The sequence below is a fragment of the Eupeodes corollae genome, chromosome 3 (assembly GCF_945859685.1).
Source record: "Eupeodes corollae chromosome 3, idEupCoro1.1, whole genome shotgun sequence".
NCBI lineage: Eukaryota > Metazoa > Arthropoda > Insecta > Diptera > Syrphidae > Eupeodes > Eupeodes corollae.
This window is the reverse complement of record NC_079149.1, coordinates 20422244-20449542: the sequence shown is the minus strand read 5'-3', so window position 1 is coordinate 20449542 and position 27299 is coordinate 20422244. Positions and strand designations below refer to the sequence as shown.

Here is a 27299-nt window from a genome sequence, read left to right as displayed (position 1 = left end):
AATTAGAATCAGCGATCGCGAGGATTTCTCAGTCACTATGTCTAACTTGTTAAATGAGCGTCACGCGTTCGCTATCGAGGAATTTTTCAAGAGTAACGATTTGTACTCAACTGCGCGTCGACAGTCTTGTTCACACTTCGGTATACGACGAATTAGCGATGGGCCGAGTGTGAACTTAATTCGTTTGTGTGTGCAGAGGTTCTGCGAAACTGCTTCGGCTATTAATACTCCACGGCCAGGGCTAAGTCGATTTTCAAAGACTCCCGAAAACATTGAAGCCATTGAAGAGAATTTACGTGAAAATCCACGACTTTCGATACGGAACAGGGCAGTCTCACAAATGGCGAAATCACAAACACGCTTCAGCTTCGGCTTCGTCTGCGTTACGGTGGGCCTGCTCCGAGGTTGCTTTGAATGACATTTCTATTAATTCATTCCTCCAAAGAGTAAGTATTTTGTTTGTTGACATTTTTTTACAGCTGTTGAGCTGTCAGACAAAGCAAATGTTTAGATAATTGAACTAGAGTTTCCGTTTGGAGTCACATTACGTTCTTTTCCTTACGCTTGTCAAATGAAAGGTGAGGTCAAAACTCCATTGTGAAAACATGCATTGAATTCCTATGGCTGAACTCGTAAACGTCAGGGGAAGCCGAAGCTGAAGCGTGTTTGTGATTTAGCCATAAGACTTCCAACTTGAAGGCTTTATTCGCTTCTTGGTACATGCTTTTTGCAAGGTTAGAGTTTGTTGCTCTTAGCAGTTTTAGATATCCAAGTAGAGGTTGTATTTTTAAAATATACGTAGGGTATTCCATCTTCACCTGGGGCTTTCCGTCCTCGGCTCTTTGGAACAATAGTTGTGTGATCAATGAACGAGGTGAGTCACTTTTTGATTTTATTATTGAAAATAATATGACCATTTGTAACAGAGGCAATACTCCCACTTTCGTCTTTCCTAGCTCGGAAAATAATGATGGAAAATAATAAAAACAACCGTAATTTACTAGTGGAGAATTGGATAGTTTCCCCTTTGAATTCGTTTTCGGATCACAAGTGGATTCTTTTTCAAATTAATTTCGAGTCGTAAAACCCTCCGCCTTACAGAAATCCCAAAAAAAAAATGACTGGACAAAATTCAGTCAAATTGCGAATTCCAAACTAAGCAACTTACCGAATCTCACTGAATCGATAGGAGACCTTGAATCAAAGGTGAAAACCTTTAATACTTCTATAAGTAAAGCTTTTAGACTCTCTTGCCCAGTTAAATATAGCCGTAAAACCCTTCCTTAGTGGTGGAATGAAGAACTGTCGAGTCTTAGGAAAATGACGAGGACAATTTTCAATATCTGCCACAAACATAAGTTTTACCAACCGTATAAAGACTCTCTTAAAATTTACAAGCAAGCCCTGTCGTCAGCCAAAAGACAAGGCTGAAGAGAATACTGTCAATCAATCGAAGACATAAAGGACTCCGCAAGGCTCAGCAAAGTTTTATCGAAGGAACATTGTAATCCTTCATTTCTAAAAAAGCCTGATGGAACCTGGACAGCCTCTCCAGCCGAATCTCTTGAGCTACTGATGAAGACGACCTTTCCGGGTTGCGAGAGTGATAACCCCGAAACGCTTGAAACTAAAGAGCTAAACGTAGCTCATGTGGAGCTAGTCAATTCCGTTATAACCAGAGAAAATATTTTGTGGTCCATCAATACTTTTTCTCCATATAAATCCCCAGGCATGGATGGCATACTGCCAGTTATGCTTCAAAAGTTGCATGATGTGGCAGCTCCATGGCTGGAACAAATTTTTAAAGGATGTCTCCTTTTCAAACATGTGCCCATGTCGTGGAGACAGGTCAAAGTAGTTTTTATCCCGAAAGTGGGTAGGTGAGGTCACGAATCCGCGTAGGATTTCAGACCAATAACCTTAACATCTTTTGTGCTTAAAACCTTGGAGCGCATTCTTGATTACCATATTAGAGAAATCCTAGTTGGACGACCTCTCGAAAGCTCTCAGCATGCTTATCTTAAGGGCAAATCTACGGAGACTGCCCTCCATGAGGTAGTGCGTACTGTAGAACAAACAATCCATTATAAAGAATTTACTCTTGCCACCTTCCTAGACATAGAAGGTGCTTTTAACAACGTCCTTACAGAATCCATAGAAGAATCGTTCGTTAAGTTCGGTGTAGAAGTGGTAGGAAGATTCGAGCCTCTCTAGGCAATACAATCGCAACAAAACACGTGAGTAGAGGAACACCCCTTTCTTTCGCTTCTTCTATGGCTTCTGGTCATGGATACAATTCTCGTTAAATAAGAGAGATTTGGAGTGAAGGCGGTAGCCTGCGCGGATGATTTGGTGCTATTGGTGTCAGGAAAGTACACCTCTGTGATTAGTGAAATCACGGAGACAGCTTTGAAGAAAGTTAGCAACTGGGCCACGAGTTGTGGATTAGGAGTTAACCAAAGTAAAACTGAACGGTTGGTCTTTACCACCAAAACCAAAGTACCGCCCTTCACGCTACCTCGACTCAACGGTCAAATCTTATCATTGTCTTCCAGTGCAAAATATTTGGGAGTTATACTCGACCCTAAACTAAACTGGAAACTAAATATTGAAGTACGGGTTAAGAAGGCCTGCGTTGCCTTCTACCAATGCAGCAAAACTTTCGGCAAAAAGTGGGGACTTCAGTCGAAGATGATTTATGGACGTACACAGCCGTAGTACGCCCAATTTTAACATATGGTTCGATTGCGTGGTGGCCTCCTATAATATTAATAAGCTAAAGAAGGTTCAGAGAACAGCTTGCGTGGTGGGCACCACAGGGGCCATGCGTACTTGCCCAACGGACGCCTTAAACGTTATTTTGGATCTTCTACCAATCAACCTTTTTATTAAATACATAGTTTCCTGCAGCGCTATTAGGCTGAAGGGATCAAATAGCTGGTTGTCAAAACCTCATGGTCACATCAACACTACGAAATTGATTCCCTCAGATACTATCTCGGTAGACACTGACTACTGCACTCCTACTTTGAACCTTAGTAAGGGTTTTAAGGTTATTTTCCCATCGAATGAAGATTGGGAGGATGACATCGTGTCGATAGGTTTCGACACAACCATCTTTACTGACGGCTCAAAGATGGAGTGCGGAGTTGGTTCTGGGATCTTTTCTGAGTCCCTAAATGTAGCCAAATCCTTTAGGCTGCCTGACTTTGCTAGCGTTTTTCAGGCTGAACTGCTGGCAATAAGGGAGGCATGTAAAATACTTAAACAAAACCAAAACCGTAATGTGGCTATCTTTACAGACAGTCAGGCAGCTTTAATGGCTTTGACAGTTGCCTGACTGTCTGTAAAGCCATATCCTCATCTAAATTGGTCCAGCAATGTCGCGATGAGCTTGCGAACCTGAATATTAACCTCGGTGTCACCCTGATCTGGGTTCCGGGCCATAGTGGTATCGTGGGAAATGAACGGGCTTCTCTATCAATGTATCCCTTTCAATCAAAGGTGAAACGAGTTTTTGGTATCAAAACGGCGCACTACAGCGCTAATTGGAACTCAGGCTAGGTTGCCTTGAGATCGCCATTTCCACCTACCTACCTAGGTTGTGGGTTGATGTATATGACTTTTTTGAAAATTTAAAATTACTCAAAAACGGTCCAATGGGTTTGTATGAAATTGTCTCTTCATTTCTGTATTTGGCTTAAAATCTTTAAAATCTAAAACTCCTCTATGTAGTCAAAGTAAAGAAATTTAATCAAATATTTAAGCCGATAAATGAATACAGAGAGAAAACCTATTTTCACATTCCAAACCATCCCCACTCCCATCTTCAAAACAGTCGAAACAATCGGAAGGCTTTTAAATAATAACAATCATCCAAATCCACTATAAATGATATTTACTTAGCATAATGATATATCTTATTATTATCTGACGTCGCCGTGCCGTTTGTCGGCCTCGTCGTCCTCATCGCTTTCTATGTCTTCACATACATATATATGTATGTACATATATTGGATAAAGGCTCAGGCTGGGCTGATTATTATTATTATTGCCACCCTCAGGCTATTCATTAGTTCGGCAGAACACAAACCAAACAAACCTTAAGGATCACAATAAGATATCCTTATTATTACACAACTCTTACAATACAAGAGGGTATAAGATATATGCCGTTAAATGGTGCAGAATAAAAGAACAACTCAAAATGAAAATTCACCAAAAGCTTCGTCGTCGAGTCTTCACTTAAAATTTGATTCCCGCGACCGCACATCAAGAAAAGAAGGAACGTCACCCTATCCTCTATATGGTTCTTTAAGGACAAAAATATGTGACGAAGTTTTTTTTCTTTTAGACTGGGTTGGGGGTGGAAGGGGGGAGGACGTATAGAGTACATACTTAGATACAACCCACATATGTATGTATGTAATTTTTATTCCTTGAATGTTTTTTCGCAAGATGTAATCTATTATCCTTTTTACTCTCTCATTTTCACTTATTTCGTCCTTTTTTGTTTTGTTATGTATGTATGCTCTTTTGTGGAAATCCTGTTCCTGATGTACATATCCTTGCGTTTTCGTTTCTTAAAGCGCACAAAAGTGTTTCATGGTCGTTTCTCATAGTCGTTGTGCTTGCAGTGTGCAAAAATGAAAAGTAGGTGAAGATCTTAAGACTGTGCCATCACAATTCATATAAAAATGTATCCTTGTATGTACTAACATAAGACAACGACGAAGGATGGTGGCGACACGATGCAGAGGTGGTAGGGGGAAGGAGGTGATGGTAAATTTATAACATTTTCACACCAAGCTCAATGAATACGAAGACGAAGACGACGACGAAAACGATGACGATGGCTACGGCTACGATTACGACTATAAGGCAACGATGACAATGAACGGTGACGTTAGCATCGCCCATCATCATGAAATAAGACGCGATTATGTTAATTCATTTGAAAATGTACTTTTATGGAGTGTAAATGGGCTCCTTTTGTATAAAGTATCTCTGCTTTTATATATAAAGATAATAATTTTTAGGGGTTCCACCTTTGTGTGTTTTTTTTGTTGGCTTGGCTTTATAGGTGGTTAGAGGCTAAAAGTCTACATATTTATACATAAATGATTAAAAACAGCCGCATGAGTTGTTGTTTCTTTTTCTTGGAATTTTATATTGCTTTTTTTAAAATGCTATTTATTTTAAGCTACATTATGAGAGGTAGGTAGGTTAGGTTAGGTATAGGTATATCTAACCTAACCTTCCAACAACGATCTAAAATTGCCATTTATTGCAAAGATTTATCAAATGTGAAGGGCTTTATGTATGTATATATTTTTTTTTATGAATTTTCTACTGTTAAGCATCGTAAGGATAATACTAAAAAAGACAGATGATTGAGTCAGAAGAATGGTATTGGATAATAACCACAGGGGCATGTGTAAACGTTTAAGGATAAAGATAGAAGTTGATAGTCTGAGAGGTAATGCTAGAAGATAAGTTACAAAAACTCAATCATTTCAACAAATTAATAAAACTGAAATCCTCTAAAGAAATAACCTTGCAACTAGTCCCTTTTAACTCATTTCAGACGGTCAATTTTACCAAAATGGTAATGTCACTTAAAGCATGACCAACAAAAACTTATCTGCATTTTGGTTTTGACGAAGATATTTTCAAGCCGAAAATGCCCCATCATTTAATTTTTGTTTGTAATCTTCACTAAGATATAAATTTCATGTTTTTTATTTTGATATTGACAGTTTCGTCATTGAGAACTAATGCCTAGTGACTTCCAACTCTCAACCATTCCTGTGTGCGAGTAATATTGCCAGTGATGGAGGGGACATACAGTTTTAAGATGAATCCGAACGGCTAAGTTGAGAAAACAATTTTCATGACAAGAATTACTCTTAGAGGATTTTCAACTCCTCGCAAAGAGCAGAGCTTTTATCAGATGGATGTATTCGGCAATAATTAGACAAATACTAACCTATGGTAATTTGGTGTGGTGGAAAGCTTTAGAAAAGAGCACGAACCTGAAAACTTTGACAAAAATTCAAAGACTGCCATTACGGGAGCAATGAGATCCACTCCAACTGTGGGACTGGAAGCTATACTCAATCTAATTCCCCTACAACCCTTGTTCAAGAATCTGCGGCCAAAAGTGCCCTGAGACTTAGTCAAACTAAAGTCTGGATAAACAGTTCCATAGGACATGCCCAGATCCTTCATAAAGTTATGGGTCATAGTAATGCAACAGACTATAAAATACCCGAACTTGATTTTCATAAACCATTTCAGGCTGCCATCCCAAATCAGAGAGGAATGGATTGAAAATATACCATATTCCAGTGAGTCGTCAATAGCTTTCTATAATGATGGCTCTAAAATGGACACTGGTGTAGGGGCAGCCTTCTTTTCTGAATCAGTCAAGTTAACCGCCTCGCTTAGGCTTCCGTAGCGTCTTCCAAGCAGAGGTCCTGGCAGTGACAACAGCTGCTAAAAAGGTATCAATGATGTCGATACCACGAGCTGATATCACCTTTTACATTGATAGCCAAGCGGCAATAAAAGCGATTACTGCAACTGAGGTTAAATCAAAGCTTGTTTCAAGCTGCCGCGAAGAGCTTAAGGTTCTTAGCTCACAGCACAACATTAGACTCTGCTGGGTCCCAGGCCACAGCGATATACTAGGCAACGAAAAAGCCGATGAATAAGCAAGATTAGAGTCAATGCTTGACGTAAGCCAATCTCAACTAGTTAGCTAACCTACCTGTTATTTAAAACAGGAAATCTCAAAAAGAATAACTATCAAGGCCGATGAAAGGTGGAACCTTCTTGACACCTGCGGCACTACAAGAAAGATCTGGCCCTGTTTTAACAAACAAAGAACGGAAAGAATCATGCAGCTACACAAGGGATCACTTCGATCTCTTGTAAGCATAATCACCGGACATAATCTGTTAGGTTAGGTGACGAGGAGGTGCATGAAGACAATCCGCACTTTCTGTGTCACTGTCCCGCACTGTCCCATCAAAGGAAGAAATTGCTTGGCAACTATTTCTTCGGGGGTTTAGAAGAACTCTTAAGTACGACAGGTACTAAGATTCTGAACTTCGTCGAAGTCTCTATTTGGCTTGACTAACTGAACACATAGGTTTTTCCTATTATTTTGAGTAGCAGTACTCACGGGTATCACAATGGATCTGTATTGATCTAAGTGTGACGGTAAAGACATCAACTGTCAGCCCTTCAACCTAACCTAACCTAAGGGGCAGAGAGTCGATTTCTCTCATTTGATGCTCTGCCTGACTCCATCCAATGAATTTTCTCCCTGTATCCTCACACTTAAATCGTTATCACTGGCGATTTCAATGTTCATGGCTTCTCCATTCGGGCCAGACAACACCTGAAGGAATGTGTGCTGAGATTTTTGCTGAGTTTAACCATCTTACTCAGCTTGCCAATGAACCTACTAAAATATCAGTTGTTAACGACAGAGTAGAAAATACACTTGACTTGTTTTTCGGACCACAGTTTCATATCTGCTAATTTCTCGTGTCAAACAAATCCAGTTAAAGAAATTGCTCCAAAGAAAATCGTTTGGCAGAACGAGGAAGCCAACTGGGACAGTATCAAACATTTCTTCAGGATCTTTAACTGGTCATTATGCTTCCTCGGTAGTGACGTAGACTCCAGTGCAGATATGATTAGTAGTATGATTCATCTAGGAATGCAAATTTGTATCAGGAATAGGGTTAAAAGTATTAAACCTAAGACTGAATCATGGTTCTATTCGAGATACCAAAAGATGTATTAGAGCCAACTTAACTGAGGAAAACCAGAAAAGGTTTAAGTAAGCCAGGAATTCCTGCAACACCCATATTCTAAGGACCAAATGTTTGCATGACCAAAAATTACGGCAAAAAATACTGCAATGTCCCAAATTCAGTAAAAATTTTTGGTCATTTGTAAAAAACATGAAGAATTCTTCCTCGGTTCCTACGCTTGTTGTCAATGACACTTCTTTAGTTAGCTTTTTTGATGAAGCTAACTTGTTTGCAAGGCAATTAGCCAAAAACTCCACTTTACCAGATAGTGTCATGGCTCCCGTAGTTCTTGAACGCGTAAATGATTCTACGGGACTTATCTATGTTCCTACTCTTATTTTGGCGAGAGTTCTTAAAAATCTAAACATTCATAAATCCGCTAGCTGGATGGTATCCCCGCTATTATTTTGAAGAAGTGTTTTTCCACGCTAGTAAAACCGCTGCGTAAGCTTTTCCATCAATCCTATTCTTCTGGGCTCGTTCCAGTAGTTGAACAACTGTATTTCTTCAGCCAATCCCAAAGAATGGCAAATCTTCTTCCCACGCAAATTATCGCCCAATAGCACTAACGTCCCTTCTTTCTAAGGTCATGGAAACGCTGATTAATTATCAGCTTAAGAAATATCTTGAAGAGTGGAAGCTTCTTAATGACTGGCAGTATGGCTTTCGTAGCAGTAGGTCGACTGGTGATCTCATAGTTCATCTTACCGAAAAGTGGAACAAATCGTTACATCGTTTTGGAGAAAGTATTTCACTTGATATTTCAAAGGCATTTGATAAAGTCTGACATCTTGCTCTCTTATCGAAAATGCGTGCTTTTGGTATTGACGAATCTCATCTTCGTTGGATTAGAAATTTTCTTTCGAACCGCTCAATTCAAATTGTTTTGGACGGATTCAAGTCTGAAACCCATAAAATAAATGCTGGTGTGCCTCAGGGCTCCGTTTTTCTCCGTCTCTCTTCCTTATATTATAAACGAATAATTGGTCTGTCACTTCTGAAGACAGACTATTTCGCTGAAGACAGTACCCTCAGCTTTTCATATTCGTTTTTAGATTCCCATCCTTGTTCTTCGGATGTGGACTACCAACAGCAGCGTATGATAGGCACATTAATTTCTGATCTTGATAGCATTGAACAATGGGGAATTAAAAACCGTGTAGAATTTAATGCTTCGAAAACTCAATGCTGTCTACTGTCGCAAAATCGTAACCCTTCCCCAATGACACTATCCATGAGTGGTACTTGCATCGAGGAGACTGAACAGCTCTCAGTCCTAGGTATGTGCATCGCCAAAGGTGCTGCTAAGTGTTTAGGATTTCTGTGACGATTCAAGAAATTTTGTACCCCTTCTGATCGGCCTAATAATTTATATAGCCTATATTCGTCCAAAACTTGAGTAAAATTCCCATATTTGGGCAGGTGCTCCTATATAACCCACTTGAGTCTTCTGGACAGAATTCAAAAGAGAGCACTAAAAATGATAGGTGACCGTTGTCTTTCTGAAACTTTTGCATCTCTCGAGCACCGTCGTTAGGTTTATGTCTATTATTATTGTGTCGCTACTTCCATAAGCAATGCTCTAATGAAACAGCCAGTTGCATTCCTCCCCTCAAACAATTCAACCGTACTTTAAGGAATGCCCATCAGTTTACCCTTGAGCCCAATTTCGGTCGTACTGTAAAGTACAGAGATATTTTTAGTCGCACTACACGAATGTTTAATGCTTTTCCAGACTCAATATTTCCCACTTATTACAATGTGCAGGCATTCAAAACCAATGTGCATCGGTATCTCCTTTCATTATCATTATAAGGGTATTCACATTGCCTTGAGTGCGCGTGCACCATAAACAAAAAAAAAATAGCGAAACTTTTCTCCATTTTTTACCATAAAAAATTAAGTTTCCTGCCACATCCTTTTTCCACGTTATTTTAAAAGCTGTAATGATAAAGCCAGTTGCATTCCTTCCCTATAAAAATTTAATTGTAATACTAGCACTTCTAAGAATGTCCATCAATTTACCCTTAAACCCAACTTAGGCTGTTCTGCGAAGTATAGAGATTTGTTCCTTAGCGGTACTACGCGAATGTGGAATGAATTATCACGCTTTGACATTCCCCGTAATTGGAATTTTCAAGTATTTAAAACCAATATACACCTCTCCTTTTTCCCTAAAGCTCACTTTGTGATTTTGGCATACAAAAAGTTTAGAAAACCTTTGCTTATTCTTTTCGTAACCATTCACTAATTGCCTACGTTAGAATAGTTATGCTGAATTATGTAACTCAGCACAAAAGTTCCGTCCGAGAAACAAAAACTTATACAGAGATTCGAACTGTGAAGCGTGAAAAGATGTTTGGTGAAATGTCAAACATTAGTTTATAATTTGACAGCTCGATTGCCACCATGGTTTCTTTGACAATTGACATAAACATAACACTAGAAAAATCTTCATGTCATCTTTCTCTCTTTTCGAATAAATGTTCAATCTTCAATAATTCCACTTTGCCCTATGATCCCCTACAAATAGAACAACATTTGTCATCGCTTTGGTTATTTATTTTAACCATAATGCAAATCTTACCCCATTAGTCCCTTTTATCAATATTATGTAAATCTTAGAATTGCCAAAAAGAGATAAACCCCAATGTGAATTGATATGAACTCTTACAACACAGTGCATCGAAAGCTTAGAAAAATCTCTTCTGAGACAAGAGTCCTGAAGCAGTTGAAAGGGTTATCATTCTCGTCGTTTTGATATATCGATTTGAAACACATACTTTTCAATAGTTTTTGTATCTTTTCCTTTTTTCGATATATCTTTCCTGATTCCCTCTTGGGGGTATAAGTTTAATATGCCTGTTTGTAGTCTGTCAAGTCGGGAACACTGTTTAAATAAACTCAACTCTCAAAAAGTTTCCTAAAGACAAAAACAAAAAACCAACAGAAAAATATACATTTATAACAACGAACAAAACCAATGATCTATGTTTGGACATCGGACGTGGGACAGTTCGGGAAGACACACCGACACAGAAAAGACGGCTAGAGGGACCATTTTCAATTTCATTTTAGTTCATCTTCTAGAAATAAATCTCTTTTGCGTTGTATTTTTTCTCGTCCTTATTTCTATTTCTGTCCAAGGAAGAAAAAACTATTCATAGCCAGAGTCCACTATCAGATTAGAAATAAGTTGTCCCTGGAGTTGCATCTTGTTCATGGAATGAATTTGGCTACCAATTTTCACCAGAAACAGCTCTGGTGCTGTGCCTCCTCCGAAAAACTCCCAAAACAAATTATTCTTCTTTAAACAAACCAAAAAAAGGAATATAGAAAAACAACGCCACTGTCCTTCTCTCGTCTTGAAGCAGCTTTTCGACTTAGAGTGAATGAGAGTTTTGTGAGGAAGGACGATTCCAAAAAAAATAAAATATTCTGAAAAAGATTTCCGACTCGAACTCGACTAACGGGCCAGGCGTGCAACTTAAAAAAAGAATCCTAAAAAATCAGCAACAAGGATGCTTCTGTCAGTTTTGTTTTTGGAAAATATCTTTCTTTTGTTTTTTTTTTTCGACTGTGTTGTGTTATCGATTTTATTCTTTGCTTCTCTAATTCCTTATCGAAGTTTGGTCTTCATTTCGATTACGATTGGTGAATGGTGGGTTTGATCGGATGCCCTATAGCACTGCCCCCCCCACATCTGTTTTATAGAATGATGATGTCCTTTCTGAGTGTTTTGTGGTTTCATTTAGGGAGAACTTCGAAAATACACAAATTTATATCAAGGAGTAGTCGTAGAAAATTGCTTTTACGAGTATGTTAGTTTGTTTCAATTGAAAATATACAAACTTTAGTTGTTTGTTATAAATAATTAAAGAGATTTAATACATTTTTGATGCAAAATTGATTGAACGAGAAAATTAAATTCAACTGAATTCTTAGGTTGGACTGGAATCGTTTTTTGTACATTATTTGGCCATTTCAATCCCAGTTCTTAAACTGTCTTCCATGGAACTTAGGGGCTCCACAACTTTCATGAAACCTGCAAATCTTTTTGACGTATTGCATGATGAACCATGGATTACAAAAGGATGCTTTGCATTCTTTTACGATGAAAGTCATTGCAACTATAGGGCTTTTCTATAAGGGCGGGTAGATGTGTGAAGATGTACAGTGGTACGTAGCGCCGCCCCTGCTAGAACCACATGTAGGCTAGGTCCATATGGTTCAATTTCGGCCATAAGAAATTAGTTATCATCGTTATCTAGCGGCCGTTCTTGTCGGTATACCGTTATAACCGCCTTACTAATATCGTATTCAAAAAAGTACGACCAATTACGCCGCTTCCCCAAAATCCACACCAAACGGTAACTTTTTGAGGATACATTCTCACCTGGTGAGCCTCGCGTGCGTTGGTCTCGTCCCATATACGGCACTTTTGCTTCTTAACACAGCCATTCATCCAAAAATGCACCTCTTCTCTAAAGATGATTTTTCTGCCAAAATTGGGGGCTTCTTCCAAACGATTCGAATCCCAGTCAGCGAAACAAACAGCGTTGTGTATGGTCATGAGCTTTGAGCTTCTGGATCAGTTGAATCTTGTACGGTTGTAGGCCCAAGTCCTGACGAAAAATTCCCCAAGTTGAAGTCTGCCAAAGGCCGAGTTCTTTTGCATGGCGAGGAATAGACTGCCTCGGGTTCTGCTATACACTTTCACGAACCGCGGCGATGTTCTCGTCCGATCTTGCAATCTTGAATGTACGATTGTTGGCTGATTGTTTACTGAAACTGAACCGGTCGTCTCAAATTAAGCCACCAAATGTTAAAGAGTCGACTGTGAAGAGCCTTCAAACGTCTACCGTAAAATAGGTGCAATGCGCTCAACGTTTGCGTTAACGAACACTCATTTTGATAATAAAGTTTTATCATTTTAACGTGCTGTTCAACCGTGTAACTTGTCATGATGATTTGGCACAAACAACTAAATAAAAAACAAAAGATTTGACAGATGTCACCAAGTCAAAATGGCCGCCGCAGGGCGCCAAAATCTTCCCGCGCTCATTGAAAAACTCTTAATATGGCAAGTTCTGTATTTCTGAAAAATTTTGATATAGAGATTTTAATGAAACATTAAATTATGATTTTGGAGAATTCAAAAATCTTTGGTTCCCCGTTTTCGTCCGGTTGTGTGTCTATCTGTCCTGTCTACTACAGCCAAAAACATTGGCTCGATTGACTTTTCAATTTTTTTTTAAAACTAAATACACCTAACAGTAGGCCCTAATCTCCATACTTTCGGCTTCTTTCAATAAAAAAAATATGTTTGTATTTCTCCAGAATGGTACCCCACGATAGAACCGTTATTTTGTTTATATATTTCCTCAAAAACTAATCAACCCATTTCAATATTTCTGTCTGCAAAAGCTTGTAAACCGTGTCAATAACATTTGGGGATAAAAAAAAAGAATATGTATTACATTTTTTTTGTTCGATATCTCGAAAACGGGTCATCCTATTTTTACGAAATTGAAACGTATATTATTAAGCTCTAAATAACTACACACATACAAATATTTTTTAACTAAAATTGTAAAATTTTATATATAAAAATCTATTTGAAAAAAATTCTCTTACGATCTTCGAAAACGATTTTAAGACACTTCTCAAGCTATAAAGCCATTGTTGGTCCTCTTGTGTGACTTGTTGTCCTTCGTAAGTTAAATTTTACTACGCAGCTCAAGCTAACATTTAGTGCACGTTTTTTCTCCAAAATTCAGTTAAAATGATAGCCAAAGTTTGAAAGAAGAACGTTGTCCGTCGAAAAAGTAAAAAAAAATACTCAGCTTAAGGGGGTATTCTGGTCTAGAAATTAAAAAAAATCGATTTTTTTTTCTTTTCATATTTTCATAGTTTAACTATTTAAGAATATGTCTACTAGAGGATTTTCCCAAATTCAAATTATTTTCGGAGAAACAAGTATTTTGCTGAGCAGCCATCCAAATCGGTTGGGCTGCAACTAATAGAACAAAAGACATAATGGGGTACTTTAAACGCGTTTTTCTCAGAACTGTCTTTTTGAATCTGATACCCACGATTTTTCAGGTTCTGCCGAACCGATTTACTTGAAATTTTAAGAAAGTCTTCTTTAGGGACTTGTCTACGTCCGGAACTACGGCCATCCCCAAATTTTTATTTTTACTATTTTTAACAAATCGAAGAATGTTCAAAAAAATGGTAAATTTTTTATATTTTTCTTTAGACAGCCGCCATTTTGTAAAAAGAAATGTTTGTAACTTTTCCGTAGTTCCAGACATTGCGACATTATTGTAGATTAATAATCTTTTTTAGTTTTTGATTTCAGATTTCTAGGAGAGTTAAAATCGTGGGTATGGTCACGCACCAAATTTTTGAGACGCACTACTCTATCAGCTGATAACTAACGGAATTTTTATTTTTGTTTGCTTTTTTATTTTTTTTTGTATGCTTCTAATGTGAATAAATAATGTATAAAAAAATTGATGGTAAAATTGTAGCTTGCTTTTTTCTACAGCACTTCAAAAATTACATAAAATTCATGTCTCTAGACCAGAATACCCCCTTAAGCTAAAATTTAGTTCACGTTTTTTCTCCAAAATTCAGCTAAAATCTGAGCTAAAATTTGACAGAAGAACTTTGTGTGGCTTTTTGTCCTTCGAAAAAGTGAAAAAAGTTCGCACCTTGAGCTAAAATTTAATTCACGTTTTTTCTCCAAAATTTAGCTAAAATGTGAGCCAAAGTTTGAAAGAAGAACGTTGTCCGTCGAAAAAGTGAAAAAAGTACGCAGCTCGAGCTAAAATTTAGTTTACGTTTTTTCTCCAAAATTCAGCTAAAATTTGACAGAAGAACGGTGTGGCTTGTTGTCCGTCAAAAAAATGAACAAATTTCGCAACTCGAGCTAAAATTTAATTCACGTTTTTTCTCCAAGATTAAGCTAAAATCTGAGCTAAAGGTTGTGAAGAAAATGCAATTGATTCTGTGGAAACTTGTCTCCAAATTAAAGGATGTTGATCCTCGTCAGAACTCAATTCTCAATTTTTTTTAGTCTTTCGCGATTTTGTTTCTTCGGTTTTGAAACGCTTTTTTTTTTTTAAAATAACTTAAATATCCATTTTATTTAAGCACGGCACAAAATATGTTTCATGGCAGAACTCTTTTAGAAATGAAAATACAAAATGTTTTCCAAATCAATTGAACACGTTACTATATGTTACTATAGAAAATTTAAAGAAGAATCCGTTTTAAGACTATTTTTGTTAAAAAAAATACTATTTAAAACATTTCCCTAATTTCTTTAGCAGATATTGTATTCGATTTATCATTTTCTTCTTTTGAAACATATTTTCTCAGGAGATTCAACCGCGGCCATTTTCCTTTATAGCCATGACTCTCAATAATCTGTCAAACTTTAGATAGTAATCAATCTACCGAGCAATTTATCAGTCCGCTAAATGTTGACACCTCAATAATGTACATTATGAACCGAAAATTTGAAATTTTAGCAAGAGCTGCGTATCACAACACAAATTCGATGGTACTTTTCGTTAATCGAAAACTCTTTTTTTCTACATAATATCCGATATCGAAGTTAATTCTTAGTTTCACAACTCTTTGGTCACTATTTTTAACTTCTTCGTTGTATTTAAAACAGCTTTTCAAAAGAAACGTCAAATTCCATTGAAGGATGGTTACGATGTCTATGAATTTAAAAACCTCTACAAAATTAGAAATTTTCCAAATTGATATGAATAAGAGTGTCAACCCTAAATTTCAAAATTCATGTTCCCAAAACTAAAAAAAAAATAACTCATGTCCATTACTATTTATTTCTTCCATTTCAAAACGGTTCTTATATTTTTGTATTAGTTTTCGAAAACTTTTCAAAACGAGCTCTTATTTGCGAATGAAAATTCATTTTTGCAAATTGTTGACAAACTTTTCAAAATTTAATTTGCAAAGCTTATTGTGGTGAAACAAAAAAAAAAACAACTTTTTCCAAAATAACAAAACTTTTCGCATTTTATAAAAGACTTTATACTTTGCAAATTTGAGTTTGTTGAAACGTTTTTTGCAAAGAGGAAAAGTTTTCTCTTTGCAAACTTGCGTTTGATGAAACGTAGTTTGATTTGCAAAGTAAAAGTGCAAAGTTGCAAGGTTTGAAGTGTAAAGTGTTAAGTGAAACAGGGTCATGGTCGATGCTGTAAAAGTAGAACCACATTGACAGCAAAGCAAAGGAAATTCGGAGTCAGTGGCCCAAACCTTCAGAGTGCTACGTTCAATTTATGGTCATTATAAGTTCTAGTAGATCAACCATTGAGCGTCTAGTGAAAAAAATCAAACCCACAGGCACAGTACAAATTTTTCCCGTGCCAATGAGAGAAAGAAATGCTCGTAGTGTCGAGAATATTGCTACCGCTAAGGCTTCAGTTGTTGAAAGCCCAAATGTGTCTCTCACACGTCGTTTTCAAGCGTTGGGCATCTCTGTGGCGTCGTTGTCGCGAATTTTGCTCTTGGTCTACATTCTAACAAGATTAAATTGACGCAGTATATGCAGCCGCTTGACTACCAGAACCGTCGTATATTCGTGAATTGGGCTGAGCAACAACTTGAAAATGGTTCGGATTTGTATCCAAAAATCATCTTCAGCAATGAGGCTCATTTCTGGCTGAATGGCTTCGTCAATAAACAAAATATGCGGAATTGGTCAGGCAGCAATTCACACGTACTCCATTAGTCATCATTGCATCCCAAAAAAATTACGGTTTGGTGTGGCTGACGGGCCGGCGGCGGCGCACTCGTCGTTATTATGCCATACTTCTTCCGTGATGATCGAGATCGGCACGTTACTGTTAAATGGAAACCGAATATTTTTGGCCCCAATTAAAAGATATGGACTTGGATTTATGTGGTTACAACAGAACACAGCGGATGTAACAATCAATTTTATTGGAAACCAAGTTTGGAGAACGTGTTATCCCACGAAATGGTCCAGTCGCTTGGCCGCCTCGGTAGTGCGATTTGACGCCGTTAGACTATTTCCTGTCGAGCTACGTCAAGTCAATGGTCTATGCTAACAAGCCAGCGACGATTGATGAACTTCGTACGAATATCGAACGTGATATTGCAGCAAAATCGGCCGATTTATGTTTCAAAATTGCCGAAAATTAGGTTTTGGACTTCTGCAAGCGCGCCTTTGATAACCATGAAAAAGAAATCAAGTTCCATAATGGCATCGAATGTTCTTTCACAAGAATAAAGAATTTCATTGATACCGTTTTTGTTTTATTTAAAAAACTTTTGTAGCGCTCTTATTGAAAAACCCGATACATACTTTTTTCTAAGAATCATTGATTTTGATAAAAAAAGACTTTGAAATATCAAGAAATGTCAAAATGTTCAATTTGTTCAAGTCGTTCTTTTCTAAATTTGAAAATATTATATTATTTAAACAAAGAATCAGTCAAAAAATAAAAAAAAGAATCTCAAAAAATCGTCAAAACCAAATTTTGCCAAATTAAACCTTCGAAACTACGAATTCGAATTAATAAAGATTGTGCTATGGTTCAAATCACAGTTGACGTTCCCCACTCAGAATCAATTATTTAGAAAACTTTGTTATTCCAACAACTTCCTATTTTTATGATGTCATAATTGATTCCATAAGAACATCTTAGCTCGTTTATTTAATTGAAATTATCAATTCGTAACATTTCACGATTACAATACTTTTTCCTTTAGGAAAAGTTTCCACAAAGAAACCAAAAAAAGATTCTGAAAAATAAAGCTAACCAAAAAACTTCCCTCTGTCTCGATGTAGTTTTGGTTGAAACGATGATGATGACGACGATGGACGATGAGTCTTTCTTTCTTATTGAGTTTTTCCATTCCCTAAAAAAATAATAACAAGGATGAGGAACCACAGTGGCGATGTGAGATGTGTTTGGTGCTTTATTTGGTGGCCGTTTTTGTGGCATGAACTTTTGTATTGGGTGTTTTGGCCAAAGTCAATGGAAGAGATTCATTTATTAAGAAACAAAAAATAAACACAAAAATTCGACTTTGATACAAGTGGAGGTTGCCGCATGCCATGTACAATTTCGACCCCAGAATCATTTCCCTCCTCCTCCTGGAATACTACCAACTTCTCGTCATTCCCTTAGTTCGCTAGGGTGCTTTCTCTTCTTGTTAATTTTAATTAAAAGTTTTCTCTGGATCTAATATAATGTTTTTTTTTCTGTGTGTATGTTTAAGGATTCCAACTCGTGTGTAAGTTCCATCCTTCTCCTGCTCCTATCGAAACAGTGAAATCCTTTTGTCGGTCAGCTGAGAATTGATATAAATGGACGATGAACAAAAATGGAAGTTAATTTATGAAATAGCAAACTGATACTACCCGGATATGACAGATTTTTCCTCATTTTACATGACCCCCTAAAGTTGGTATGTTGTACCATTATCATTCCAATGAAAATCAAAGGAAAAATTCAACGTCGTCGACGACAAGGACGAAGTTTTATTTTTTTTTTTAAGTACACCAAAAAATAGTTATGAAAAGTTGTTGAAAATAGTTTGTCTTCTTATATGGGTCCTGATGATGGTCAAGGGGTTTTCTTTTTTTTTCATTGAATAGATTTCAATAGAAAAAGAATTTTTCTTTTTGAAAAATGAGTAGATTGGTGTATGGAAATCTTTCACTGAATTGAAATTTATGGATAAAAGATGAAAAACTATTTGTTAAGAATTTATCTTCGAAGAATGTATAATCCCCTACCATCATATTATAAATCTCTTTGTGAGGTCATTAATGTGGCTTTGTCGTGTAATATATAGACAAAGTCAAAGTCAAACTTTTTGATATTTCAACTGATATAGGTTTGAAGTTATTTTTAATGGGTATAGGGGACAAAATTTATTTGGAATTTCCTATTCTCTGTGTGGTATTTTATGAATTCTTGTTCTTGTTTAAATCACCCTAAAAGAAAAACTTCTTTGAAGTCAAAAGATAAAAACAGCATTTGTCATCAGAATTTTCTTAGAACTTCTTGAGAAAATTTGAAGTTCTTGGATTAAAGTAAAACTAAATGCATTCAACAAAAATCTGTCATGTGACAATCTCTCTTAGGACTGACAGTTTTGTTCATACTTCTGCGATGAAAAGCAATAAAAAAAAACTTAGAATTATTTTATCAGCGACTTTGTTGAATTTCAAAACTGTGGTGTTTCAATGATTTATTCCCAATGTTTCGTTTTTTTAATTCCTCAAAATGAAGCACATAACAAAATACTATCAAAGGATAATTTATTTATGGGGATTAAACACTAACTTAACCTTAATGAAACATTAAGGTTGCAGAAGAAGGATAAAGCACTATGGAAGGTTAGAATTCTTGAAACTCGCTTAACCGAACAGGGTCAATCAAAATAAAAAAATCAAATGGGGTGGCTCAACAGTCCGTTATGAACCAAGGCCTAGTGACTTACAACTCTCAACCATTCCTGTGTGCGAGTACTGTTGTCAGGAATGGAAGGGACCTACAATTTTAGGCCGAATCCGAACGGCTAGTTTGAGAAAGCACTTTTTCATGACAAGAATTACTCTTGAAGGATTTGTCAATTCCTCGCAAGAGGCAGTACCCGCGAAAATTAATTTTTTAAATTAAGGTGGCACAGGCTGGGATTGAACCCAAGACCCCTTGCATGACAGTCCAACGCTCTAACCATCATGCCACGGGTACTACAGGGTCAATCGCTTGTCAAAAAAATTACTGATTAAAAAATACTGATTTTAGTTTGTATGAAAAACTAATATTTTTTTACTTAGATTGAGGATAAATTTCAAAATATTCAAATTAAAGTTTACGTTGAAAATTCTAATCAATTATTTTTTTTAGATATAAATAGTCTTCAAAAATATACTTTGCTTTATTTTCCAAGAAAAAAATGCTTTATTCATAATTCATAAGAAATGTTGAATCCAAATGGATGCAAAGTCGTTCAAATATTAACAATAAAAAAACTGTTCTAAAACGGACTTTTAATTTTTATTTTCTGCATCGACAAGATGTTTCATTTTGATTAAAAAAAAAAAAACTAGTATTTTTTAAAGAAGGAGAAAAGTTACAGTACCATTTCCTATTCATAGAATTTTATATGACCAATCCGCATATTTTCAGCAATGTTTTCGATAACTTCAGGACTTTTTTATATTTATATTTAAAGCATTGACTTTTTCTTTCTAAATGTCTAAAGTGCATCATCACAAAGGATCAATGGCCAACTGCAATTACCGCGAGCGTATCGGAATCCCGCATTTTAAAATCCCATTTTTTAAAAATCCCGAAAAAAAAGTATTATAATCCCGTCTTCTAAACTACCGAATTTTTGAAATCCCGTCTTTTGAAATCCCGCTTATTCAAGATCCCGATCAATTGCAACTCCGCTTTTTTAAAATCCCGTCAAATCCCGTTTTTCATTTTTGCAAAATACGGGCATTAAATTAAAAAACAACAGAAGTCAAAGGTTTTTATATTAAATTACTTGTCTAAAATATTATAATATTGTTATTTGTTTTGTTTTTCTCTTAATCGCGAGATTTTTTTAAATTAAACAACTAGTTTTGATTGAAAAATCGGGATAGAAAATAACGGGATTACAAAAAGCGGAGTTATTAAAAATCGGAATTATAAAAAGTGGGATTTAAAATCGGGTTTTTAAGAAACGGGAATATAAAAACCGGTATATCGAACCCAACCCGTAACTACATCTTCAAAAAATAACACGGTCCAGAAACCTGTTTTAAAAATAGCATATTCATCCAAAAAAAAAAAAATCAAATCAAATGGGGTGGCGCAACAGTCCGTTGTGAACGGGGCCTAGTGACTTACAACTCTCAACCATTCCTGCGTGCGAGTACTGTTGTCAGGAATGGAAGGGACCTACAATTTTAGGCCGAATCCGAACGGCTAGTTTAAGAAAGCACTTTTTCATGACAAGAATTACTCTTGAAGGATTTGTCAATTCCTCGCAAGAGGCAGTACCCGCGAAAATTAATTTTTTAAATTAAGGTGGCACAGGCTGGGATTGAACCCAAGACCCCTTGCATGACAGTCCAACGCACTTTTTTTTTTTTTTTTCAAATTCATTTTTATTTATTCAATCTTAAACCTATCTTAAAGCTAGACAAAAATTCATAAAACTAGCCTAATTATCCATAACTTACAACTAACTTAATGGTCCCATACGGACACTCTAAGCTAAACTATAACAGTCCAACGCACTAGCCATCATGCCACGGGTACTAGCATATTCATCCACTGTTATGAAAACTTTTTTTGTAACATCCTGTTCAAAAATTAAACAAGCACTGTCTATTTTTTTTAAATTCGCAAGAAATTTAACTGTTTTACGAGTCTTACCTTATTCTTTTGTTTGTTAATTTATCTTTATTAAAAAGATCAGATTTTATTTAAATATTTCGAAACACCCTTTAAAACAATTTCTTAAAAATCAATATTCGTCTAGCCTTTAAAATTCCATTTAAGAAAGAAAAACATTTAAGGCAATATCCTTATTCGTTCAAAAGGTGTGATTTTTCCATCGAGAAAAGTCAGTTCGAACCATGTTGATATCTTCCAATTCCGGTCATAACAAATCGATAATCAGGTCAGTTGCTCAATCCAATAACGGTAACAGTTGCACCTGCAGTTGCCGCAATCCGTCTTGTTAACATAGTTTCGGAAGTAAAAATGGGTCTGATCACTGAAAAGTATTTTTCGAAGAAGAATTTTCGTCATGTTGATGCATTTCAAGGACCCAATCAGTGAATATACGAACATGTTAAGGACCGACTGGCTTGAGTTCTTATATTGAATTAAAAGCTTTAAGTTCTATGTTTGCATGAAAAATATTGTGTAATGTCGGAAATATTACCGGTAATTTTTTGGTCGTAGACGATTTTACATAATTGCAAAGAGAGAAATTGAGGATGTCTCAATGCTCAGAGCTAATACCTGAAGTAGCATTCATTCTTTCGACATCTTATTCCCTCCCATTTATTACCCTCCTAACAACCGTTCCAGCCCTTCTACATTAGAAATTTTTTAAACAAATATGGCGGAACTGTTTAATCAACCTGTAGTGCTAAGTAAATTAAGTTCTGATAACCTTTATAATAAATGTATAAGTACTTATTTACTGCCTTCAAACAGTAAAAACAAAGTTTTTGAACATAATAATGTCAATTAAAATATGTTTAAAACCCAATTGAGTTAAAAACTAAGAAATGTTCCGACTTCAGAAATTGATCAAAATATTTCATAGTTTCATAGTGTTATAGGAAGTGTTGAACAATCTGTTTCTTTGAACAGAAACAAGAGCTCAATAAAATCAGACACTGTCTAAAGAGAAGATTGATACAAAATGAGGGATAGGTTATAACTTAACTGAAATGAATATTCAGTTTTCTTTTAAATAAAATACAAATTTTAAAAAGAGACTGAGATGCGACACACATTGATAACTAAATTGAAGAAATGTCGAAAACAATATTTTTTATAAGTGAAAATTAGTTTGAAGCCATAATCTTAAATTTTTGAAAAGATATTTGATTTTTACTAACTTTTAGTAGTGTTTTTTTAGCCTTTTACTCTTATTTCGATTCTATTCGATTGGTCTCAAAATCGTACCTTTCTGCATTATTATCTGTATAGTAAAATTAATTTTAAAGGCGATATCTCTACTGGTTCTTGAGCTATGGACGAAGAAAAAAACTTCTCGAACGTACGGACGTTCACACGCCCTCACAGACATCTTCTAAAAATCTTTCATTAAGACTTTAGTGACCTTGAAATGTCGAAAAATGTCAAAATTATTAATTTGACAAATCGAAACGATTACAATAACTTCCTATTTGAAGTTAATATAGAGGACATTGCAAGCTTTTGAAACAAGGATATCACGTACCACTTATGGTCTATGAAATATGGTTATCTTTCTAGGGTTAAAGTTGTTGAGAAGCCTAACTTAAATTTACCTGCATTGAAACTAAATAATGGACTAGTATCCTTGTCTAGTTCTGAAAAGGCAAAATATTTAACGATAGACATTCACTAACCAATAACTACATTAAATGGCAAAATGAAATTTGTGATCATTGCATTTGATCAACTCCACTATGTTACAATTATTGAAATTATTGAGGTAGTCCTTGGATTGAAAACTCGAAAGTCAGCTGGCTTAGATAACATACAAAATATTTTTTCCTTTTTTTATAAAGGAATAATTTTTTTTAACTTGTGTTATTCTTAAGATACTTTGAAATAGAATGGAAAAATCAATTTTCAATTTTAAAACCTGAAAAAAAAAAACAAAATCGTCTTATAAGCTTACTAAGTTGTGTAATTAAGTGCTTAGTCCCTTTACCTTTCCAAAATCACCCCCTCCCCCCACATAAACAATCCAACGCTTATGTCACTAACTCCCATCCCACCTTCCACGATGTAATAGCGACAAACCTAGATAGCGCACCTCTATCTGGTGCTCCTTCCCACCCTAGCTAACCTAGATCAATTGCTGTTTACCGATCCTAATTTACCTTACATATCAGCATGATTTTCTTAACATTAACTGACTTCTTACCCTATCTCTCCCTTTCCAACCACCTCTTATCTTTATTGGGCTCTAATGTGTTTAACGACCCGTGCCGATGATCAGCCTGGCTAGGGGCCCAATTAAAAAATAGCTCAGTTTCTAACGAAGTATCCGGATACTTGGCAACCTCCGGACTAACTCGCCTTTTATGTATAATGCTAATCTGTACAAACGGACCTCTCTTCGCAACTCGTGGGACCAAGTATGAATAACAAAAAAGAAAAAAAATCATGAGCCGGTATCTCTTCAAGACCGGGCGGCAGTTTGGCGCCAACACAGAAAAGGGAGTATTGACAGTCCATGGAACCTATTCTGCTGTTTGTAGCAACGAAAGTAGGAAGGTAGCGATACCTAATACTGTACCAGTAGTGGCAGGTTTGTGAATAATGGCGCTACCACTACTACTGAGAGTACATCCAGAAATGGAAAGGAGAAACTCTCGAAAAGCCTATATAAACAACAGCAGCAAGCTGCGAGAATCCTGAAGTCCTCTGGTGAATCATTGGAGGCTGGAAGGACACCTCAGCAAGCCGCTCAAGTTGAATGGGCAAACAGTGTTCTTACTGCAGTTAGGACCGGGAAAGTCTTCACTTCTAAAAGAGAAAGGTCTCTTGAGGGGCCATACCGACACAAAAAAGGCTTCCTGTGCATAACACCAGCACGCCCTTCAATCCCATCAAAAAACAAGCTAGTTGCAGTGACGTCACGAAGGGCAAAGGTTGCGGCTGAGCGATGATGATGGCACAATATTGACTGATAGTTGGCAGCTGGTCAAGCAAGTAAAGCCTTCGGGTGGCTTTTAAAGCATTTTGAGAGCGCTTCTGGGACCACTTCCTTCCATAAGCGGGGGTTGGTATCGGAGTCATGTCAAACTCATGGTTTGTGGCGATCAGAGATCTTGTGACTTGTACAAGCTTGCTGTCAGCTGGTTAGATGCTGTTTGGCCAGTTGCGAAACTCGAGGCAGACATTCCTTGCAGACCTAGAGCCAGCATTTTGATTCCAATTGAACCTCCTGACGTTTCGTAAGTGACTCAAACTAGTTCCATTGAGCTTAGGAGGAGATCTAAAGATTCATGTGGTATCACATGTTTCTGTCATGTGGTATCACATTTTTCTGTTAATAAAAAATCTTTCGGAAATGTTTGTGTGTACTGCAGGCGTTCCCAAAGATCCGTTCTTAGCCCAATACTCCATACAGTGTTTACTACTTATTTTAATCTCTTACAAAACTGAATTAAAGCTTAATCAAATGACAACTGTGTTAAAAACAAATTGCAATCTTCTTTGAGTGTACATAACAAATAAAATTGGGTGGCACAACAGCCCTTTTGAGAACTAGGGCCTAGTGACTGACAACTCTCAACCATTTCTGTGTGGAATACTGTTGTCAGGGATGGAAGGCACCTACAGTTTTCCGAATCTGAACGGCAAATTTGAGAAAGCACTTTTTATGACAAGAATTATTCGTGGAGAATTTGTCAATTCAGTACCCGTGAAAAAAACCCAAGACCCAAGACCTCTCGCATGACAGTTCATATATGTACATACTTCAACAATATTTTGACGATTGGACGATTAACTTAAATGCTTCGAAAACTCAGGCCATCTTTTTTACTCGAAAAATAAAAGCCTGTTATCGTCAAGAGACAGTTTCGATTCTTCATATCATTAATTCGGCCCAACAGCTTAAATTGTTTTCGACCTGGTGGTTCTGGGAGGTGCTTTACCGTTTCCACCAAAAAGTCCGTTGTTGAAGCGTGTATCGTTTAAAAACAGTGTCAAAAGATGATAGCTTTAGAAGTGACAAATAACAGGCTATTCAAAAAAATGGATAGGTTGCTTAAAAATGTCGTTTCTATCAGATAAAACACGTATCAGAACACGTACCAAAATAATAATAGCACTTAGTAGCACATTGGAAACCATAATTTTTGAAACAAAGTTTATATTAAAATAACCATTACGTCGTTGCTCAAATGGGGTCCAAATTCTTCGACATTTTTCTACAAATCTTAAACAAAAAAAAGTTGAAAGAAAAGTGATGCCCCCAATAAAAATTTATAAAAGAAGAAGGTCAATTTCTTAAAACAATAACAAATTTAAAAAATATTATTTACGAGTTACATACCTCCTACTTATTACAATATGGTATTTTAGATGAATACTCTTTCATACTTTAAGAAATTACCAAATTTCTAGTAACTTTTTGAAATAATATTATCATCATTAACATATAACCCAGTTTTTTGACTTCGTTTTAAACAAATTTCGATTAAAACCAGAATTTTGCACTTTAAAAACAAACACAGCACACTTTAAAATTCTTATTCGAAATTTTTCAGTTTTTTAGTCCAACGAAAAATAATTTTAATTTTTATTCTAGCCTCTCTATTCAGTTAAGAACGAGTTAATATTAAGAAATGTGAGTAAAATCTTGAAGCACGTCGTCTTAATACCAAAAAAAATATCAAGCACACTGTATACAAAATTCACTTAGTTTTGAATCATTCAAACAAAAAAAAATTAAAAATAACCCAATTTTTACATTCTAACTTTCAAAAACTCTTCATTTTTCTATTTTCGTATCTTTTTTACTGATATCATCGATGGTTATGGCTTAATACTTGTAAGCAGCTTTTTTCAAAACAAACATTTTGTCTATTGGTGATCTTGGTAGGCCAATTTACAATTTTAAGCCTTTGAACAAATTTCTGTGATCGAAGCGAAGGTTTTTCTTATCTATATACATTTTCTTATACTTATATACATTTTCAAAACTATTTGATTACTAAATTTGAAATAACAATATTTTTACTTTTTACTTACAGTTTCAATACTTCCCTCCAGCAGTGATGCACCAGTGGATAAGAATTAAATTCTGAAATTATATTAAAAAACAAAAAAAAAATATATTTAACTTTGTTGTTCCCAATTCAAATATAATACAAAAATAAAAACAAAAAATTCATTATAAAACAAATTTATATTTTCTTATCCTTATTAAATAAAATGCATAATGTATGTGAAAATAAAAATCTAAACTAATAAACGATAAAATTGAAATATTTAAAAATGTTATATCATAAAAAAAAATCGACGAAAAAGTGTCTTAAAATTTGGTTGTTGCTTTTTTTAAAAAAACCAAAAAATAAAAATTTAACTTGATTTTCATTTAAAAAATAAAAAAATATTATTTTGTACACTTTAATTCATGTAGATGTATTTCATTTAAAAAAATTATATATATTTTTTCTTAACTAACATAAATATAATTTTGCATTTCAAAATTTGTAATAATTTTAATATTCTTTTCTTTATTGTTTCTGGCATTGTTGTATTATGATTTATTATTATTGCTTTGAAAAGTAATACTGCTTATTTAAAAGCGTTTTCATTTTCGTAGATTGTTTGAAGTTAAATTTAATCATTAATTATTATTTTTATTACCATAATATAAATAATGCGTATGTATATTCATAAATATGTACGTAATACACTTTGTGTATTCTATTTAAACAAAAAAAAGTAATTTAAATTCAAATAAATAATTTATCTGTAAAAATACAAAACTATTTTCTTAAATTGAAAAATATTGTTAAGATTTTTGTATGATCCTTAAAAATTCATGTTTCTATTGAACTAAATCTTATTCGTATAATTTCTTAAATCCTTATTGTAGTTTCTTCAAAATTGGTTTGACATCAAAAAACTAGTTTAAAAGGGTTTTTGTGTTTTAAGCTTTTCAAAACTTTAATTTAGATGTCAATATCAGGAAAATATT

At 35.5% G+C, this 27299-nt stretch overlaps 1 protein-coding gene across 7 annotated transcripts in view; it reads left to right on the top strand.

Moving 5' to 3' along the window:
- LOC129948995 (synaptobrevin) overlaps window positions 1-26498 on the top strand; it is a 97638-nt gene extending 71140 nt beyond the window's left edge. For 6 of the 7 annotated variants that reach the window (XM_056060170.1, XM_056060167.1, XM_056060172.1 and 3 more), the window contains exon 4: window positions 26347-26498. In XM_056060170.1, coding sequence (XP_055916145.1) covers window positions 26347-26393 — 47 coding nt within the window. In that variant the 3' untranslated portion in view covers window positions 26394-26498. Of the gene's footprint in view, window positions 1-25901; window positions 25941-26346 lie in introns of all 7 variants that reach the window. The other variant, XM_056060169.1, reaches the window with a different exon arrangement.
- The last annotated feature ends 801 nt before the right edge of the window (window positions 26499-27299 follow it).